The sequence below is a fragment of the Symsagittifera roscoffensis genome, chromosome 2 (assembly GCF_963678635.1).
Source record: "Symsagittifera roscoffensis chromosome 2, txSymRosc1.1, whole genome shotgun sequence".
NCBI lineage: Eukaryota > Metazoa > Xenacoelomorpha > Acoela > Convolutidae > Symsagittifera > Symsagittifera roscoffensis.
The window spans coordinates 43,273,021-43,292,214 of record NC_087063.1 but is presented as its reverse complement, the minus strand read 5'-3'; the positions used below and the strand labels follow the sequence as shown (position 1 = coordinate 43,292,214).

The 19,194-nt window shown below is 35.4% G+C and overlaps 2 protein-coding genes across 2 annotated transcripts in view; both read left to right on the top strand.

The window, feature by feature from the left end:
* Positions 1 to 15,726, top strand: part of LOC134840259 (TBC1 domain family member 8B-like) — a 38,548-nt gene extending 22,822 nt beyond the window's left edge. Inside the window, exons 8-22 of the mRNA XM_063856006.1 lie at positions 114 to 231; positions 590 to 751; positions 2,503 to 2,662; positions 2,971 to 3,240; positions 3,514 to 3,651; positions 3,924 to 4,061; positions 4,314 to 4,509; positions 5,671 to 5,825; positions 6,213 to 6,386; positions 8,191 to 8,422; positions 9,146 to 9,351; positions 9,928 to 10,144; positions 11,324 to 11,566; positions 11,655 to 11,896; positions 14,993 to 15,726. Coding sequence (XP_063712076.1) covers positions 114 to 231; positions 590 to 751; positions 2,503 to 2,662; positions 2,971 to 3,240; positions 3,514 to 3,651; positions 3,924 to 4,061; positions 4,314 to 4,509; positions 5,671 to 5,825; positions 6,213 to 6,386; positions 8,191 to 8,422; positions 9,146 to 9,351; positions 9,928 to 10,144; positions 11,324 to 11,566; positions 11,655 to 11,896; positions 14,993 to 15,279 — 2,938 coding nt within the window. The 3' untranslated portion in view covers positions 15,280 to 15,726. The remainder of the gene's footprint in view (positions 1 to 113; positions 232 to 589; positions 752 to 2,502; positions 2,663 to 2,970; positions 3,241 to 3,513; positions 3,652 to 3,923; positions 4,062 to 4,313; positions 4,510 to 5,670; positions 5,826 to 6,212; positions 6,387 to 8,190; positions 8,423 to 9,145; positions 9,352 to 9,927; positions 10,145 to 11,323; positions 11,567 to 11,654; positions 11,897 to 14,992) is intronic.
* LOC134840261 (dynein regulatory complex protein 9-like) overlaps positions 1 to 19,194 on the top strand; it is an 82,793-nt gene that overhangs the window by 9,544 nt on the left and 54,055 nt on the right. The gene's annotated exons all lie outside the window — the stretch shown is intronic.

Below are 19,194 nucleotides of genomic sequence, written 5' to 3'. Positions count from 1 at the left end.
CAATGATAATTTTTTTCAAAGAATACAGCGTGTTTTCATGTTTTTTTCTACATATCTATGGTAATGGGCAGTGCTTATTCTATCTTTGAAAATTGTTTTTATGTTCGCTCCAGTTCAGACAGTGGGGCTGCAATGGTTAAGCTAGTGCTGCCCATTTATGAAATCACACACGTGGATAAGATAGACAAGGCAGCCAATGAGATCAGAGACGGGGTGCACATCACTATGAAGGTACTCAATTCAAATTCAGAACACTTATTTTTCTCATCAGAAGACTTCCGTCGAGTAGAATTGTGAAATAGGTAGATAAATGGTTGAATTTGGATGTGTGCTCATTGTAGATGTTACGACCAGTTGACAACTGATAGCTTATGATTGGTAAAAACACCGGATGTAATGGTTTTCAAAGGGAAAATGCTTGCACTGTTTTAAAATGAAACGTCGATTTTTTAATCTTGTTTCATCAAAAATGAAACGTCGATTTTTTAATCTTGTTTCATCAATTCATGTTCGCTAGAGAGTGGGTTGAGTTTCTCATTTGGATTTAAGTACACTTGGGAATAAATGTTGTCGAACTGTTCTTTCACAGAATGGAGCGGACAATGTATTGCTGGGTCGTCTGAGTGACCGTACAAGTGTAATAGGGGCAATCACGGGCTCCATGCGACACACCTCTGCATCTATAGAAGACAACCTCTATTCAGACAGACACGACACAGACACTAGCACCAACAGGAGAAAAAAATTCAGGGTGAATATTGCTAGTATCCATAAGCAGCCGAAATAGCACAATTTATGAAACCAGTGGAAACTTTTTCCAGGGGCATTTGAACCAGCCGAAATTTGCTTCATTTGTTAGAAATTATCATGACTTTCGTATCTATAACTCAAGTAGTGCAGTATCACTTGATTGGTGGTAAGTAATCGAGCCAGAATATACATCAGCTACAATCGAAACCAGTCAAAACTACTGAGAATTTTTATAATCATTAACCAGTTGAATGTTATATAATGATATAACTTTCAGCTGGTTTTATGCTCTACTTCCTAATTTTGGGTCCGTTTACTTTGTCCGGCTAGTTTTTCCACTGGTTAAATCTTAGGAAACCCAATTAAAATATTAAGTGAAGTTTTTTTAATGCTTAGTATAAAAGCCTCCGTTAAAAAGAAAGAATAGAATTATAAAATTAATTTTCCATTTATTAACAAATATATCAACAATATATCATCAAATGCAGTAATGGATAGAAAACGGGGCCTGCTGGCCCACTATCCGTCTACCCTTGATGTCAAAACAATCTGAGCATTAACAGAAAACACAGAAGAAATTGTTTTTATGATTTCTATACTACTCTTATATAAAAAGATCAAAAATTATACATATTTGTTTAAAAATCCGATTTAAGAAACTAGGAAGAATAGAAAAGTGGCTTGGCTGATCAAATTAACATCTACTGTAGGCGAAATTTGGAGATTTTTTACAAAAAATTGTTTGGAAATTTAATGAACAAATTCAGAAAAATTTAAAAACCTCGATATCTCGAAAGCTACAATGATTTTTTTGGGGGGAGGGGGGGTTGATGTTTGCACAGAACAGCTGAATCATGGTTGATAGTTCTGTAGCCTGCAGCCATTGTGTTTCGGTTTTTAGAAAACTTATAAACCGAAATAATAAACACCGGTTTATAGTTTTGCACCATATAGATTTTCAAATTATGGTAAAAAATCAGATATGGATATTTCAGAAAAAGAACTATTTTCGATATTGACAGGCATGAAACTAAGAAGCCATAGCTTGTTGAAAAGTTTGCAGGTTCGAGATCGAACAGAAAATTGCTCAGATTTACGCTTGAAGCAGATCTTCTTGTTTTTGTGTTTTCATAAGTGATTAATTTATTCAAAAGTTGTTCTGAATGAAAACCATATAAGATTTTCAAATCAAATTTCAGCAGTTCGTTTTTTTTGTACTCAAAAACCGTTACAATTTTTACTTTTCGAGTATAATATGACCCTGATCTTCTCGTTCTCCAGAAAAGAATTGTTTATAGTTTGGTATGTGCTGCACCGATTAAAAAATAACTTGAACCATTTGTTTTGACGGTTCATTGATAGGCGACATTGTGTACTTTGGCGCAGGGATACAAAAATATGCCCATAGTAAAATCGCAAAAAGTTCATTTGTTGTGTTGTTACCGGTGAAGCTTCGTTTTTTTAAAGGCTATTTTGGCGTATTCTTGCCTTTTAAGAGAGCTTTCTAACCATTTTTTTTCGGGAATTGCGGCTTCGCCTCCTTTAAAATTAAAAGGGGGACGTGAAAAGGTCTGCATTCTTTTCGATTCTGGTATCTCAAACGCAAAGTCCCTTGATGAATGTGTGGCTAAATGTGTTACTAATTTTAGAAGGACAAAACAGAGGGGTTCAGGTGAAAGTTTTATGCTACAAATATATTGTCTTTGGTTTTTGACACAATTTTTGACGTCATGAAAAATTTAATTGCTCTAGGTGAGAACAGTTGATTCAGAAACTGGCAGTTCACATGGGGATTTGTCCTCTGGCACTTCGAGTGGTAGCTGGGGCATGGTCACCAGGAGGGACTTGGAAGATGGAGAGGATGAGTGGGCTGCTGAAAACGAAGAGGAGTCAGCCAGCTTGTCTTCTCTGGGTTAGTTTCATCTGAATCACTCTCTGAACCTCGAGTTGCATGGACCTCCGATATTGTCTTTTTTGCTGTTTCCTTTTTCGTTTTCATTCGGGAACGTTACCGGCAGCTCTTTCAAGAGTTAATGAGGGTAGAGGGTGTCATAAAATTTGACCACTGTTCTATTTTACAGTCAAGGTGTTATGTAGAACAATTTTTGTTGAGTTAATTTAAAAAATCGAAATAAGTAATTAAGTTAGTTTTGATACATTTTCAGCATGAGACAGTTCGCTCACTTAGCTTGTTGAAACGTGATTCCTCGTTTTTGTTAGACCCGTTTGAGCTGCAGCCCGCCCTTATCACCCTCTTTCATCAATCAACAGTCATATCGGACGACACCCTAACAGACAACACCACATCTACTACTATGGCTGAAACTAAAACATCAAAAGAGGAAGGAGAAGGAGTGAAGAGAGAAGGGGAGATTGAAAACCAGGCAAGTGCAGCCAGTGTGCATCTGAAGAAAGAGGAGGCCAAACAGAAACTGTGGATAGACCACTTTGATAAATTTGGCAGAGGGGCAACCATGTACAGGACTCTTGGTAAGTTGCATATTAGGAGAATTTGTTCTAAAGCAAAGGGTTTTTGTAGAGTCGACTTATCAGAAAAAAAGAAGGTGTAATGAAGATGGAAAATTTTAATCATCTCAATTTGTGTCCCTTTTATAATAGGGTTTCTGTTTTTTTTGTGCAAAAAAATTGTTTAGTTCTGACTAACTGAAGTCGATAGGAATTGGAGCTATAACCATAAGTTGTTTTTATAAGGGTGTAGTAATTCAGATTAGCTTGAGTGTGTTGTGTGGGTTGATGTTTCAGAGACACTGCAGCTGATCAGGAAGGGTCTCCCTGAGTTGTACAGAGGGGAGATGTGGATGATCTACAGTGGGGCATTACACGACAAGAAACTACATCCGGGATACTACGAGAAACTAGTATACTCCACACCCAACAGAGGTAATTATTAACATGGTAATTTTGTTAGATTCTGAGGCTGATTTTTTTTCTTACTCATACTGAGATTTACAGGTGTGCAACAAAAATTAAAGCTAGTTAAACCAGCTGTCTTAGTATAAGACGCATTAATGACAATGCGATCCATTATGCCAATCTCATGGCTTAAAAATTTTCAATCAGAGTTAGGGTCAACTGTGATTAAAAGGTTGAGAAGTGAAATGTAATAGTGTAGAACCGATTTTGATGTGAAGTTTTTCTTTTTGTGTCTGCAGCTGATGCAGTGGCCCCGGACGAGATAGAGCGAGACCTTCACAGATCCCTGCCCGAACATCCCGCCTTCCAGAGCAACGTAGGCATAGCTGCTCTACGCAGGGTGCTCAATGCATACGCTAGAAGGAACCCAAACATTGGTAAGCCTTAAGTAACTGAATTCATCTGATGTAAAGCTCCGTTAATCACCGCAAAGCCCCAACAAAATTTCAATTCAAGTTAATGAAGGTTCCTCCTGCCAATAACATCACGAGCTTATTAGATAAGAAACTACCTTTGTATAACATATTTTAAGTGAGAAATCTTGAGCTAGCTTGCAAACTAATGTTTCTATAGTCTCAATACGACAGTTGTTTTAATGTGATAAATGTTGATAAATTGAGTGCATGTAGGGTACTGTCAGGCGATGAACATAGTGTCTAGTGTGATCCTGCTCTACTGTGCGGAGGAGGACGCCTTCTGGCTCCTCATAGCTCTCTGTGAGAGGCTCCTCCCAGACTACTACAACACTCGAGTGGTGGGCGCACAGGTGGACCAGTATGTGTTGACGCAACTCTGCGAGAAGTTCATGCCCGAGTTGGCGCAGAGGTTGGTTTAGCATTGATTATTTGGAAGCAGAGAGGGTATTAATACAAACAGATGTAAATCAAACTTGCTTTAATCTGCATCTTTTACCGTCATTATAAACAATGAAAAAAGGAAGGGGTATATTCTTTACTGTTTAATTTGAAAGTAATAAGCGTAGTGAGTACTCTTATAGAATTCTTGCTGATTCTTTTTTGCTTTTTTTTTCGCGAAATTTGTTCACGCTCAATAATGATTTTTCTCGGATTGTTTTTTGACTTCTTTTTAAGTTCTCTTCAGTTCCTTTGTTTAGAGGAAGGCAAACTCCACTATCGAACAGTAAATTTGATAATTTTGATAATTTTCCTGATTCGCAATTGCTTTTGAGTTTTTTAAAACAATTTGTGTTCTAAAAGATATTAATGGGACCAATTTGCTTGTCATAATTAAGCATTCGTGCCCGAGAATGACGGGTTTGAGACTCTATTTCTCGAGGTCGCGGGTTCGAAGCCCATACGTAGCTAAGTTTTACTAATTCGAGGCTTGTTTCTACTTTTTCTTATTTAGAGTAATGAACGTAGTGAGTACTCTTATATAAGTCTTGCTGAGTTTTTTTTGACTTTTTTTTCAGGAACAAGTCTTCAAATTTGTTCACGCTCAATTTTGATTTTCGAACAGCAAAAAATGTAAAGGTCATGAAAAACGTGAGCGACTTCTAATTTCGAATATGGACATTAATTATCAGATTTCCCAGTGAAATAAACGTTTTACCAATTGATCCAGTTTTCTCAAATTGGGTTAATTTTAACATAAAAATGTCCATCATAAATTGTTCAACAAATTCAAAGAAATGCAAAAGTTGAAGATTTTTGAAAAAACCAGTCAGCTTTTGTTTGTTTTTTTTTGCGTTCATTACTCCTTTCCAACTGTCAGTTGCCTATGATTTTGATAGAAGACAGCGATGAAGCCTTTCCCTACAACTAAAAAAAAATTCTGGGCGATAAAAAAAATTTCCAGGCATAAATGTGTGTGCAAGTATGCATGTATCCATTTAAGTACATGTAATATTTCAATTTCTGAGCTCATCTTGAGAACCGCGTTTTCTGCCCAAGAAGATATCTCAAATCTAATGTCCTCAGCTAGATGATATCAAACTCAGTAACTGATACGTAGTAACTGTTCTAGGCTGGCGGAGTTGGACGTGTTGACGATGGTGTCTCTCTCCTGGTTCCTCACTCTCTTTCTCTCCGTGATGCCATTCAATTGTGCCACCCACATCATCGACTGCTTCTTCTGCGACGGAGCCAGAGCCATATTCCAAGTTGCCCTTTCTATACTGGGTTTGTAAACTAGTCCGCTTAGTTTGGTTGTGATAGCTGCTGCAACCTGTCCAAATTGTGAGTTCAAGGCAAGAAAAGGTAAATGGTTTGCAAAAACAAGCATTGCATACAATAGTGGCTTCGATAATATTTTGGAACGGAGAGCTCCAGTAGATCCAATGTAATGATAGACAGCTACAAATTGAAATTCGTGTACCATTACTTTTGTAATAATAAGCTATCAGTGGATCGGATGAAATAATAGTGTTTAATTTCGTGAGATATTTAATTAATACATGATATCGTTGTATTAGTTTTATATAGTCGAATGTATTTTCGCTCCCACCATGTCCTAAATTAGGTTAAGTGCCGCCTTTTTAGCTTCAATAGTATTGAGTGCTGTTTTAGAGGAGAACAAGGAGGAGTTGGCTGCGTGTAAAGAGGAGACTGACGTCATCACTGTGTTCGTGGACTTCTTCCAGTCCCTGAAGAACTTCCAAGAGCTGACAGTTAACCCTACCAAACAGGAGCATACTTCTTCCTCTGTGGGAAATAACAGTAACATAGACACCAACCCAACAGGTAGCGTACCGTACCATAAACTATACAAACTCAGTCTATTCACTTTTTACGAGGTTTCATAATCCGAACTATTCTAATATTACTCCATTCGGGTCACTGTATAGTGTAATCATTCCGCGTGCGATTAGCAGGCATTATTAAATCGGAATATAGGCAATCTTTTAGGTGAACTACTTGTTTACAATAGCGAGCTTGCGAGCGTAGTGTATTAGTGCGAACCTCCTTTCTTCCAACCTAACTAGCAAATAAAAGTATTCATTAAAAATGTTCACTTATTGTCTACTTTGCTATAATCACGATCTGTAGCATTAGAAATTTCATAGCATCTGTTCTCTGCTTTATTTGTTGCTAGTGTTTGTCATTTATTTATGCTTATTTCTACTTGTTGTACTTTATAGAGCTGCTTTTATGTCATGTTCTCGCTAGTGTTTGCGATGCGCAGCCTCGCCTCTTTTGAACAAAATAAATTGATAGCTTGTTTTCTGCAGCACATTTGGCTTAGAGGTAACGACTAGGCCTGGGACGGCGAAGGTCCTAGGTTAGAATCCGGCCAGGTTCTGCTTCCGTTGAAACTGAAAAGATTCCATTTCAGAAAAATTGTTGGCCTTTTATTTGTCTGATTGTTTAGTGGGCTTGGTTTTCACATCCCGGAATTTTCATGTGCTGTAAGCAATTATCATTGTAGTTGCAAATGTTTGGTGATTTTTTTCAGGAATTAGCTTACGCTCAATTTCGATTTTTCGCGGTTTGACTTTTAATTTTTTTAAGTGCAGTTTATTTCTATGGTCAAAAGGAAGGCAAAGGTCACGAAAAACATGATCGACTTCTAGTTTTGAAAGTGGAACTTAGTTTTCAGAATTTCCAGCGAAATTAAAAATTTACTATTAATCAAGTTTTCTCAAATTTGGTAATCAAAAAAGTGTCAATCATTTTTGTAAATTCAAAGAGCTTAAGGGGCATCTATTTTTTTTCTTTGAAATTCGAAAGTCAAGTTTTTTCGAAAAATTTGTCAGGTTATTTTTCCTGTTTCCCTGCGTTCATTACTCTGTTCCAACTGTCAGTTGGCTAGAGTTTTCAGTTCACTCGAAGCTCATATGCTACATGGAAGGTACTTACGCTTTTTAATAACGAAGATTATTAAAGGAAGGCTATGGTCAAAAGGAAGGCAAAGGTCACGAAAAACATGATCGACTTCTAGTTTTGAAAGTGGAACTTAGTTTTCAGAATTTCCAGCGAAATTAAAAATTTACTATTAATCAAGTTTTCTCAAATTTGGTAATCAAAAAAGTGTCAATCATTTTTGTAAATTCAAAGAGCTTAAGGGGCATCTATTTTTTTTCTTTGAAATTCGAAAGTCAAGTTTTTTCGAAAAATTTGTCAGGTTATTTTTCCTGTTTCCCTGCGTTCATTACTCTGTTCCAACTGTCAGTTGGCTAGAGTTTTCAGTTCACTCGAAGCTCATATGCTACATGGAAGGTACTTACGCTTTTTAATAACGAAGATACTAAGGGCGCTAAAAATTGATGGACTTTTAGCTTCATAATTGGATTTAGTTTTTTATGTTCCCAATTCATTAGTTTTTATCCATTTTCTCAAATGGGGTGTTATCACTAAAATGTTATTGATAGAAGATTCTTGAAAAGCTTATTTTTTCTTTTTGAAAATGTTTAAGAAATAAACAATCGTTTTCGCGGTGATCTTGACATCATTGACTTATTTGCAACTGCCTGTGGGCTTGGTTTTGCTTGCGTATTCTCGATATTAGTTGTGATTTTCAGAATTTTCCTTTTGCCGCTTGTTTTAGACAGTGAAACTGAACCAGAAAACAGCAGCTCTGAGTCGTCAACTGGAGATCAAAAAGAAGGTTCCAGACAAAAGCGGAAGCCAGTTTTGGTGGGCAAAATCATTTACAATGCGTATCACTTATTCGGCACCATAACGAATGAGGAAATTGAAGCACTTCGTTTCAAGTATCGCATCAAGGTCATACAGAATTTGGAGGATTCTACTAAACGCACTGTTCTGCGAAATGTGGGGTACGTTTCATTCGAGGAATGGTTTTATACGGTATTCAATTCCTAATGATGCAACTTTGAAAAAATGCAGTACTCAATAGCATGGTAAAGCGATTATCAAGCGTCATTCAACGAAGTCAAGACACTCATTTAGGTCGTGGATGTTTTTTTTAAGAAAGTTTGAGAAATTGTTCACGCTCAATTTTATGTTCTCGCGGTTTGACTTTTACTTAAAAGGATTTATTTATCAATACCCTTTCTATGGCATCTACTAAACAATCTGCACCCCTCTAAATAAAAACAGTAAATTAGCACTAGAGCATTCTAGTAAAAGATCTAATCATGCCGCATTCTGATTCTAAAATTGGCTGTTCAATCTACTTAACAATCTCCTCCGTGGGTGGGTATTACGTAGATCTGATGTTTTTTTTTTAAATTTACTTTGAATTCATTGGCTCTCCAATAAAGAAAGTACAAATGGCGCGAATAAACAAGATTGTTTTTTGAAAGCGATATATTTGAACTCAATTCTAAAAGATTCTTCAAATAAAAAGAGCTTTAAGGTGATCTTTTTTTTCTGTGGCATTCTAAATTTCTAAAAAGTTTTTCGAAAAAAGTATCTCTATCTCTAATTCATAAGGATCGCAAGGGCACATTTGGCTAAGTAACATTTTTGAAAGATTCAGAAGTGGTTGTTGACGCAGTTTTAGTTTTTTATGAACGGCAATTTTTTTTTACTTTCAGTGAGAGCTCTGTGTTCAGCGAGAGTGAACTGGAGTTGCTTTATGAGGCATTCAAAAAGGAGCAGGTGGCTGGGTTTTTCTGGTCCCAGCTGCAACCGCAGCAGGCATTCGACAGAAGGGATCCCTTCTGTGTCCAGTCCAAAATCAACCGCGAAAGATATTCTACCTTGATGAAGACTCTGTCGCCTTGGTGCCAGCATTCAATGGGTGCGTAAAAGTTGAAAAATGAATGAAACTATGAATATTATCAAAAGCTTCACCACAATAAAATTATGGCAACATTAGGCCCAAATCACTGATACAATTACCAGTAGATTTGGCTTTCAATATGAAAGTTTGCTTTAAGTTCCGTCAATTAAAGGATTTGTCATTTCGCTACTTCTGTATCTGTTCAGATGGAGTAACCTGACCCAGCTGTCTGCTTTTCTATTTTACTTAATATCCATGTGTTTGATGGTTAAGCAATTCTGACGGTCGAGCAGATTAGTTAGTCTAGACAGCCGGTATATCTTAATAATTATTGTGAAGCATCTCCATATAAAAGAGCCCTGTCTTGAAGTTTAGTCGCGTGCTTCAGATTTCAGATAGCAGTTCTTGTTCAGAATGATAGCGTCACCCAAGAATTAGAAGCTCCTCAGATTTTTGCTAAAACTTGGTTTCTGAAAAAAAGGACATTAAAAACGTTTTGGACCTAACAGTAATTCGGAGATATAAAAGTAGATATTGGTACTGCCTGAATTATCTAGCTAAATATTTTCATGATGATATGTTTTGTTCGTTTAGCTGATCAGATGTGTGAGCGTTCCTTCTGGGCGGTAGACGTGGACGGAGACGGACTCGTGAACTTCGCCGAGTTCTGTCTAGCCCTCTCTCTCATGACTAGACAGGCGGCGGAGGAGAGAATCAAGTTCCTCTTCCTCATGCATCTCTGTCCATATATAACGACAACTAATACCAGTAGTAGTAGCAACAGAGAAAGCAAACCAACAGACACTGACAGGTACCATATTTGACAACTGACTCAGTTGGTAATTTTAGTGCTAATTGCAGTTTTAAAATAATACGATGAAAATTGCGGCAACAAAAACTGTCAGGCAAAAAAGTTACCGTGTAATTTTCCAAAAGTTGAGGTGGGTGTTCAAACCGCAAACCCTTGTAAAATACAGAAGGCAGGTTACCTTCCAGGCAATTGTTTGAAACCGTCATAAAGGATGAATCGTATTGGTTCTTTCATCTAATCTTGATGCAAACGAAACTCCCTGCTAAAATGAAAAATTGTAACCAGTTCTAAACTAGTAGTTATAAACCAATTATATTGTTGATGGATTATCACTATAAAATATTACTAACTAACCAATCATATTCCATCTCTAACATTGACACTTATTTGTAAGTGCTGAAACTATTTAAAGTTTCAGCACCAGAACAATTTGAATAAAACTTTGAATACAGTTGTTCTGCTTCTGGATAAACTCCAAGAACTAACTCGCATAAACCAGTATACACCAGATCTATTGAGACTAGGAGATATAAGAGTAAGATTAAGATTGCTATTAGACTAAGAAGTTGCACTAATCTATCCGGCCGAAAATAAGGTAGCGTGACGAGAGGACGGTATAACCTATCTGAAATTACTCTATGAGTATAACCAATAGGTCATAACTCAAAATCTTGACATTGAATAGTTTGTTTTAACTGAATCTGGTACTTGTCCTTTTTTTCTGTGAGCAACTAGTTGAGGATAATTTTTTTACTGAAAATATATCATTTTAATTACATGTAAAAAAAATGAAAGACATTTCAGCAATAATTTTTTTCAGGGCAACATTGACCTTGAGGTTAAGTTCCTTTTTTCACCGATGTTTTCCCTCAGAAATGCTCAATCCAATTTTTAGATACTATTTGCTGGATTAGTCTATTGTTTTTAAACTTGTTTTTAAGAATCGATGAACTTACTTCAGACTCTTATATAGGTCGTGATGTTTTTTGTGCTTCAGGGAAACTCTTATAAAATTTGTTCAGGCTCAAATTTTTTTTTTGCGGTTTGATTTATTTTTGAGTTCTTCAAGACTTATTTTTAGCCCTTGAGGTCGTCTATATTAACTAACAGTCTCTTTGCTGTGTTTATGTCTGGTCAATACCCTCTCATGTTATGCTCTGAACGGATTGTTTTTTATAGCTCAACTGGTTTGGCAAGTGAAGATGTCGATGCGAACCAGGACATGTTTTGCAGCGATGCTTCCTCCTCGCCAATCGAGTTCGTAGATGCATCTATGGTCCCTTCTGGGGGATCCAATAGTCCAGAAAACGAATCAGAAGACAAAAGTGACAGATACAAGACAGATAGCAGTGGATCAATTGCCAAATCGAAGTCAACGCCTCAGTTTGACGAGAAGAAACAACATTCGAAGCAGCATAAAAGGTGACTATCATATGACCTCGATGCTTCCATCTTAATTCAATTAACTTTGCGTTGTAAGCATTTGAAAATTATATCGCCCTTGTTTCAGGAGGACAACTGAGAGTAGTAATATGGCCGTTGATATGACCGAAGGTGACTTGGGCGTGTGCTCCTACAGACAGCTAACAAGCGTGGGAAGGGGAGGGGACAGAATTGATAAGTGGGTGATGAACTATCAGAGACTGGGAGAGGTGAGTCTGAATCAGCAGCAATTCATCCAGTTGTGGAAGAGTCTCTATGACGTGTTCCAGAATGAAACTAACGAACAGGACCTATACTTTGCAATCGGAAGTAAGTATTGATTATGTTTTTTTTAATAAAAAATTTTCAAGTTTGTTCACGCTCACGTTGTTTTTTTTTTAAAATTCATATACTAAGAGGAGGGAAAGTGATGATCCTCAAAAAAGAAAGTAATGGCGCCAAAGAAAGCGTAAATTACTTTTTTTTAAAAAGTGGACTTAATTATTAAACGTCGCAGCTCCGCTTTGCCTGTGTAATTAATGATAAAACCGGGTTGAAAGCTGCTGTATTGTTAATTGCTTCGCAAGCGAGCTAGTGAGCGTAGTGTTTAAATGCGAACCATATTTTCTTCAACCTAACTTGCCATCATTTATTTGGGAGTACTTTTGATTTATTTCCAAGCATAGGCAATTTAGTTGCATCTGTGGCTGCTGTATTGGTGGCTAGTACAAGGAAAACTAGCCGGATTTAATCCTCCGACCTGGATTTTAGGATTCCCACTTACTAGCATCTGAACAACTGTCGCTATGTTATAATGCGAACCATAGTTTTTCCAACCTATTTTGTAGATATGGTTCGCATTATAACTTTTACATGTTATAATGCGAACCATATTTTTTCCAACCTAACTTGTAAATAAAAGTGCTTTCCAAACATTGGCAATTGAAATGCATATGTGGCTGCTTTATTGGTGGTAGTGTTAGTAAATTTTCAAGCGACCGTCGCACAGATACAAGGACATGAAATTGTTAATCTCCGGGTCGCAGACTCGATTTTGGCTCTTACCAAAATATTTTTAAGAGTAATGAACGTAGTGAATACTCTTATAAAGGTCTTGCTGATTTATTTTTTCAGGAAAAGGTCTTAAAATGTGCATAAAAGTCTCTAATAACTACAGATGTGAATTCATACATTGATTTCATGCATATTGATGCATTTATGAATGCACTTAGGTATAGATGCTTTTTTGAGTTCAATTGAAATTCATCTGCTGAAAGTGACGTAATTAGCTCTCTCCAAATACGAACGTGGAAATGGCGCAAAAAAACGTAAGCGATTTCTAGTTTCAAAAGTGGAATTTAATTTCTAGATTTCCAGCGGAATAAAAACTTAACCTATTAATCCTGTTTTCTCTAGTTGGGTTCATGTTTACACAAGCAAAGCTTGTGTTATAGTTTGAACTATCTTTTTTTTTCAACCTATGTCGCAAATATTGTTGCGATAGAATGTGTTCATTTTGAAAGTGTTTATTTCAATCAATAACCAATTATTAAGTACAGCCAATGCTAAGGATTTTAACACAGACTATTATTGTTCCGGCTTTCGTAACAAAAGTAACGGAATATTTGTGCTCGGGGTGGGTTTTTTTCTTCAGACAAAATTCGACTTTTTAACTGGCCATTTTTGACGGGATTTGTTTTAATATCATTCTAAAATTATTGTTGTCCTGAGCTTAGTTTAGAAAGATATTTTACCTGTGATCATTTTTAGTGAAGTTATGGGGGTATAACAGTTGACGTTTTTGCCAATTTGGGACAATTAACGAGCGATATATTTCGCCTATTAAAGCGTAAGCGGAGATTTAATACGTCATAGAAATCGTTACAAATTGGTTGAAGGAAGCTTATTTGCCATAATTGATTTGTTACTAGGAGCGAAATTTATCTCTCTGTACTTAATATGGCGTGTGGGGGGATGATTCTCACAAAAAATATCAAATTTAAAAAATTCATTTCATTTTTAATACATTTAATTTTTTCATATTATTACTGCTCCATAGACTGCTCTATAAATTGAGGCATTGATTGGTATTTTTTTTTCAAAATTGACTGGTACTGCTAATGTGTCATAATTGGCGTGCGTCACTTACGAAATTTTTTAGACTCAAAGTTTGACTTATTCAGTTTTTCCCAGTAGCGTTATCGGTCATATTTTTGCTTGTGTATGCGAAGTGGAACTTCGCCTCTGTAAATCAAAAAGATCCAATCATTAATTTAAGAAACGTGAAGAGCTTAAATGGTATCTATTTTTTTCTTTGAAGTTCGAAAATTGAGGTTTTTCCACGAAAGCCATTGGTTTTTTCTATGGTAACTTGCGTTCATCAGTCTTTTCCGATCTTCGATTGGCTATGCTTGAGTTCAATTGAAATTCATCTGCTGAAATTGACGTAAATAGCACTCTCCAAATGTGAACGTGGAATTGGCGCAAAAAACGTGAACTATTTCCAGTTTCGAAAGTGGAGTTTAATTTATAGATTTCCAGCGGAATATAATTTTCACTTGTTGATCCAGTTTTCTCAAGTTGGGATAATTTTATCAAAAAAGCAGCTATCGTAAGTCATTCCAGAAGTCCAAAGAACTTAAAGGGCATCAATTTTTTGAAATTCGAAAGTTGAGATTTTTTCAATAGTGTTATTTTTTCAATGTTTATTTGCGTTCATTACTCTTTTCCAATCTTCGATTGGCTATGTTTTCCTAAGGATCGTTTTTCCGCCATTTAGAACAAATTTTTGGCGTTTTCTCACTTTCGTTTGCCAGTTGCATCTTCGCCTCTGTGTTATATTTATAACTTCGAAAAGTTGTCAATCTTATCCTTGATTAAGATTTGATGAAGGTAGTGAAGACTCTAATCTAGGTCGTGATGATTTTTTTTTCGTTTTTTTTATGGAAAAGTCTTAAATTTTTTTCAGTCTCAGATTTACTCTTTCGCGGTTTGACATATTTTTTAGAATTCAGTTCATTTCGTTTGCTAAAAAGAAAACAAACTCCATTATGGAACAACAAAATTGTAAAGGTCACGAAAAACGTTATCGACTTTGTTTCGAATGTGAATTTTGATTTTCAGATTTCCTAGTGGAATGAAAAGTTCAACTATTGATCCAATGTTCTCAGATTGTGTCAATTTTATCAAAAGTCTGTCAATCATAAATTGTTGTTGAAATTCAAAAGCCTTAAGGCAATGTCTTTCTTCGAAATTTGAAAACTTGATTTCCGAAAAATTGTCCTTGTTTTGGCTTCTTGCGTTCATTGACGCTTTTCTAATTGTCTGTTGGCTATGATTCATCTAAACCAGACATCAAACAAAGGCTCCATAATCTTATCCAGGTCTTCTGGATCTGCTGGAAAGAATGCAAAGTGCATGTTTTAGCTATTGGGTCGAATTTATTGAGAATGGGAGACGTCAAAAAGGGCAAAATACGAGCTGAATCAATGCAAGCTTCCAACTCCATAACTAATCCTGCTGGTCCAATTGGAGATCTGTCAGAGGTGCCCAACATGGGCATGGATCCAGGTGTGTTTGACGTGGACTGGCGAATCGAGTTCAACCAATTTCTGGCCAGTATTAGTCAGTTCAGTGAAGTCTTCCAGTTCTTCAACTCCAAAGTCCCAATCAAGGATCGATCCAAGACGCTTGTTGCTCCTCAGACAGAGTAGCAAGTGAAGGGTGTGTTATGAGTTAAAAAGATTAAGATATTTTTCCATTTCTTGTTTCAATCTAAAATTTAAAAATATCTATTTTGCTGTAATTAGTTTTTAGCTGAATTGTAAATTAACAGCGGTATAGATCAAAATTTTGCAGAGCATTTCAAAGTGAGCGTTCTTTGACCGTAATATTCAATTGAATCTAGGATAAACACTTCTTGATTTTTTTCTGATGTCCTTAATTTTGACCAGCTCACGTATGGTTAGGTCAAGTATATTCATCGCCCTTCTTGATTCTATCTGATAAAACTGTAATTTAATGCTTCATGATCATTTTACCAATGTAGTTTAATGTTTATCAACGATTTTGAAGGTGCTTAGCTAGACTTTAATTTATTCAAGGTATTTTCTGTAACATAATTTCCACGAAATAGTCTTGAATTTACTTTATTGTAATTATTTTTTTTTTTACTTTTTTGTAATTATTACACTTGCGAAGTAATGTGTTATAGTACGAACTTTCTTTTTTTTCCAACCTAAGTCGCAAATATTGTTGCGACTACTATATTTGCTCCATCGAATGTGCTTTGACATTCGAATACAGTTGATTCCTTTTTAATTCATCAAGTGAACCGAAAAAAACGCTATTTTTTTCAAAGAACAACAATAATAAATTCTCGGTTTCTGAAATTTTCTAACGCAATTTTTTGAAATGCATAATTTATACATAATGTGGCTTTATGATTTGCAATTTATAACATGCAAAATTGTATCTTTTTGTAATCGATGCTACTTTTGCTGTATCAAATTGGCAATTTATTAGCATATTTAGCTGCTTTATTCGTATTTGGATAGTCCGTGAGACTCAAAATCTCTCGATTGCACAGTAGGTCGCAGATTTGAATCCTACACCTAGCCGATTTTTTTTTTTACAAATTCGAGGCTTATTTCTAATTTTTCTTGGTCACTTGATAGAGCTGCTTTTTGGTCGTGTTCTCAGAAGTGTTTGCGAAGCGCAGCTTCGCCTCTGTGTTATTTTTGTCGGAGCTTGGTTTCTAATACTACCACAACTAATTGTTAAACTTCTTAACTGTTATAACGTCTTCGGAGTTAATCGTGTGTTTTTGGCTCAAGGACGGTTTTGTTTTTACACTACGAGCTTGCGATGCGAGCGTTATTGTGTTTGTACCAACCTTTTTTTAAAACCTGACTCGTTAATAAAAGTGGTCATTTATTTCACTTAAGCTATAATAACTATCTGTAGCATTGGAAATTGCATAGCATCTGTTCTCTGCTTTATTTGTGACTAGTGTTATGTTTTTTTAAGCGTCCGTGACTGAGTGGTCAGTGCGTGAGACTCATATTCTTTTTATTTCTGCAGGTCGAAGGATCGAATCCGACACGTAGCCGAAATTTTATTAAATCGAGGCTTATTTCTACTTTTTGTTATTGCACTTAATAGAGCTGCTTTTTGTTCTCGCCAGTGTTTGCGAAGAACAGCTTCGTCTCTGTAGAAATAGTTGGTTCCAGCATAATTAAGAGTAAGGAACGTAGTTAAGACTCTTATATAGTTACTTGTTTTTTTGTTTGTTTTTTTTTCAGGAAAAATCTTAAAATGCTCTTATATCTACAGATGTGCATTCTTACATATTAGTACATTTATGAATGCACATAGGTATATAAGCATTTTTTGGAGCTCATTTGAAATTCATCTGCTGAAAGTTACATAAATAGCACTCTCCAAATACGAACGATTTCTAGTTTCTAAAGTGGAATTTAATTTTTAGTTTTCCAATGGAATAAAATTTTTACCTATTGATCCAATTTTCGCAAGTTGGATTTATGTTATTAAAAAAGCGCCAATCATAAATTGTTCTAGTAATTCAATGAGCTTATAGGGCATCTATTTTTTTCTGTGAAATTCGAATATTGAGATTTTTTTCAACAGTGTTTTTTGTTTGTTTACTTGTGTTCATTTCTCTTTTTCAACTTTCAGTTGGCTATGTTTTTTTTGTATTTAAGTGAATTAGTTTCGTGTAATATTTTAATTGACTTTGTACAAAGAGGTGGAAAATTGGTTGCTGATTTTAATAAAATGCTTTTATGCTCTGCTGTCAGTAAGCATGCTATGCCTATAGTTTTACAGGAAAGTAATGAGCAATGGTTCCTGATAATTATCTAGCTATTTTGTTTTTGGAAGTTTTTTAAAATTGAGGTTTAAAGTGATGATTTTTTTTCTCTGAATTTAAAAATTGGATTTTTTTAAACGGAGATAAATTTGGTTAGATCTCATTACAGATGCGAGCTAGATTTGTGTTTTTTTTTGCGGAAAACACTTTTCCAACCAAACTGGCACATAAATGAGCTCATTATAGTGGCGCTTTTGTTGCATAGTATTGGTAGCTTAATAGCATGTTATCTCCGAATAAGTAGTAGTTAGTGTTTTTTAAGCACCAGTAGCGCAGTTGTGTAGGGCAGTCGAATTGATAACTTGGAAGATTCGCCTCTGTTAACTTTTTTCAATTGTCTGATTATTATGATGAGTTTTAACTTTAAAAAGTGGATTTTTAAGTTTCGCAGCATAACCATTAAGTTTGACCAGTTGGCCAGTTTTCTCCAAATTAATCAATTTTCTCAAATAGTAGTATAGATCTTCTTATTCTGGTTCGCAACTTAAGTAACAAAATCAGTTGAATCATGTGAACTCTTCATATTAAGTTCAATTTTCTCAGCTTCTCCGATACATTTGGTCAAGAGCAAACGAATGGGTCTGGGCCGGCCAAGGTCTTAGGTTCAAATTGAGCCAGGATCTTTTTTTAAACGAAATATTCCGTTCAAAAAATTTTTCAGCTTATTTATTTGTGTGCTAATATTTTTTACATCCTCGAGTTTTTTTTGCGTCGACAGATAATAATAAACTTTCTATAATAATAAACTTTCGATAATAAAAAAGTTTTTTTTTACTTCGACTTAACTTACACAAAATTTTTTCGCTTGTGATTGTTATCGTTGATTAGGTAGATGTTATCAATTCTTATTTTTTTCTTGTAAACAGTTTGTCCTGTAACCAACTTGTCCTACAAACAATTTGGCCAAAAAATAACTGCATCATTTTCTCAAATCTGTGTTTTCGTCAATCAACTGACATATTTTGTGCATTTTTGCGTTTAAATTACCCGTTCTGTGCATATTTTAAATGTTTGTTTCAGTATTACCAATTCTGGTAAGGTTAAGTTAGGTTAGGTTGTTTTTCTTTTTTCCCTCTACTCTGCTCAAAAAATGAAGATTGTCTGCTCAAGAAATGTAGGTTTGTTACCGCTTCATAAGGTTTCTTTTGATGCAAAGTTGCTTTTCAATTTTCTTATTTGACATTTTTATAAAGTGACCTTTATTCTTCAGATTTGGGAAAAATATGAAATTTTTGGTTGATCTAGCTTTTCTCGATTTATTCAAACAAATTTTTATAAAATTTTAGCGAATTTAATTAAGAGCAATGAACGTAGTGAAGACTTTTATATAGGTATTGCTGATTTTGTTTCAGGAAAAGTCTTAAAAGTCTCTAATAACTAAAGATGTGCAAGCATACATATTGCAGCATTTATGAATGCACTTAGTTATATATGCATTTTTGAGTTCAATTGAAATTCATCTGCTAAAAGTGATGTAAATAGCTCTCTCCAAATGCGAACGTCGAAATAGCGCGAAAAAACGTGAACGATTTCTAGTTTCGAAAGTGGAATTTAATTTTACGATTTTTAACCTGTTGATCCAGTTTTCGCAAGTTGAATTAATGTTATCAAAAAAGCGCCAATCATAATTTGTTCTAGAAATTCAATGAGCTTACAGGGCATCTATTTTTTTCTTTGAAATTCTTAAGTTGAGATTTCAACAAAGTCAGTGTTTTTTTTGTCTATTTGCTTTCATTAC